Raw genomic sequence first — 1,540 nt, forward strand, 5'->3', positions numbered from 1 at the left:
GGACCACATGAAAACAAAACAACAGGAAAACTACGTTCACTGATTTAGTTCAATCTCGAACCAAGCAGAAATAATATATTATCTCTCTATTATTAGGATAAAAGTGCATATAACTTAAAGACACTTTCAGCGATAAAAATATCAACTATATGAAGCGCACACAGATGTATAAGCTATCTACATACTTATACAAGAAGAAATAACAAATTGTGTGCAGGAGGAACGATCTCAGTACACAGTCCATTTTATTTCTCTCACAGCCATTCTGGAAGAGAGGCACACTAGATGCACATAGGGAGCACTTATCCATTTATCCTGATATAGAATAAAGCTATATGTCAAATACATGGACTTAAATTCTTCCTAAAGTAGGATCCCCGACATTGAAGTACTCGGTTTTCCACACTCAATTAAAGCATGTACTTTCACATACTACTCCAACGAAGGCCATTAGTTAGTTATATACTCCCACCCCAGCATCACCACAATTCTAAAATTAACTCTCAGGATTCTGGAAAAAGACCAGCAATAACGTCTTTAGATCCACAAACCCGAGCTCATGCAATTGGATCACAGGTAAATCCCATTCAAATTAAAAGTAACTCGGTTTCCAATTTATTACTTCAATTCCTCAGCACTAAATCAAGACTTGATCAAACAAATTTTCAATCACAGCTACAGCCAATCCACATCATCAACCGTGATCCTCTAAACCTTGATTCCATCACAGCAAAACGAAATTAAGCTACACAGTTAAATCATTTCTCCAGAAAAAAAAAACAACTGAACCAAAAAACAAAAAAAAAAAAAAAAAAACAATCGGAAACCATAAAAGACGAGAGAACTAACGGAAACTGATGATCCGATATCTTCAAGAGTCGACGAAGTAAAGGATGGCCGCAGGTGCTGCAGCAAAACTCTCTGCCTATCAATTGCCTTCTCCATCCTCTTTCTGGTTTTATCTCTCTAAAATTATACACGCACCGGAGAAATAATCATATATGATCGGAGGAAGTCCAATAGCCTATATATATAGAGAGAAGAGTCTTCTCAGTCCATTGGGAAATGTGATAAAGATGATATAAACTACACACACATACATATATATATATATATATATATATTCTCCTTACTGACAAAAATGTAAAATACTTTGTCCTTTACAAATTAAGGGCTTGTTTGGAAATGCACTTTAGCTAAACTTTTAGATATAAATATCCATTTAACAAATGCATCATATATTTGATGATTAATTAATATTATGCATAATTACGCCGCCCCTGAGATTTAATATAATTACACGTAAATTATATATGATTTGAAAAGTTATATTTAATATTCTCAATATTTGTTTCCATCCAACAAATAGACCCAGCCATTATCAAAATTGATAGCAAAAAGATTAAATGAAAATTCCGTTTTAACCTCGATCGATTTATTATAACTTAAAACCGACTTATTGTAGATCAAATAAATCTTTTATGACACTCTTATGCATCTTTACACACACTAATGCATATAAGGAAACACATCTTCATAC

At 33.2% G+C, this 1,540-nt stretch overlaps 1 protein-coding gene across 1 annotated transcript in view; it reads right to left on the minus strand.

Moving 5' to 3' along the window:
• LOC105158640 (3-ketoacyl-CoA thiolase 2, peroxisomal-like) overlaps positions 1 to 1,070 on the minus strand; it is a 6,597-nt gene extending 5,527 nt beyond the window's left edge. The window contains exon 1 of the mRNA XM_011075460.2: positions 850 to 1,070. Within this exon, the coding sequence (XP_011073762.1) occupies positions 850 to 945 (96 nt within the window). The 5' untranslated portion in view covers positions 946 to 1,070. The remainder of the gene's footprint in view (positions 1 to 849) is intronic.

This window comes from Sesamum indicum, linkage group LG3, assembly GCF_000512975.1.
Source record: "Sesamum indicum cultivar Zhongzhi No. 13 linkage group LG3, S_indicum_v1.0, whole genome shotgun sequence".
NCBI lineage: Eukaryota > Viridiplantae > Streptophyta > Magnoliopsida > Lamiales > Pedaliaceae > Sesamum > Sesamum indicum.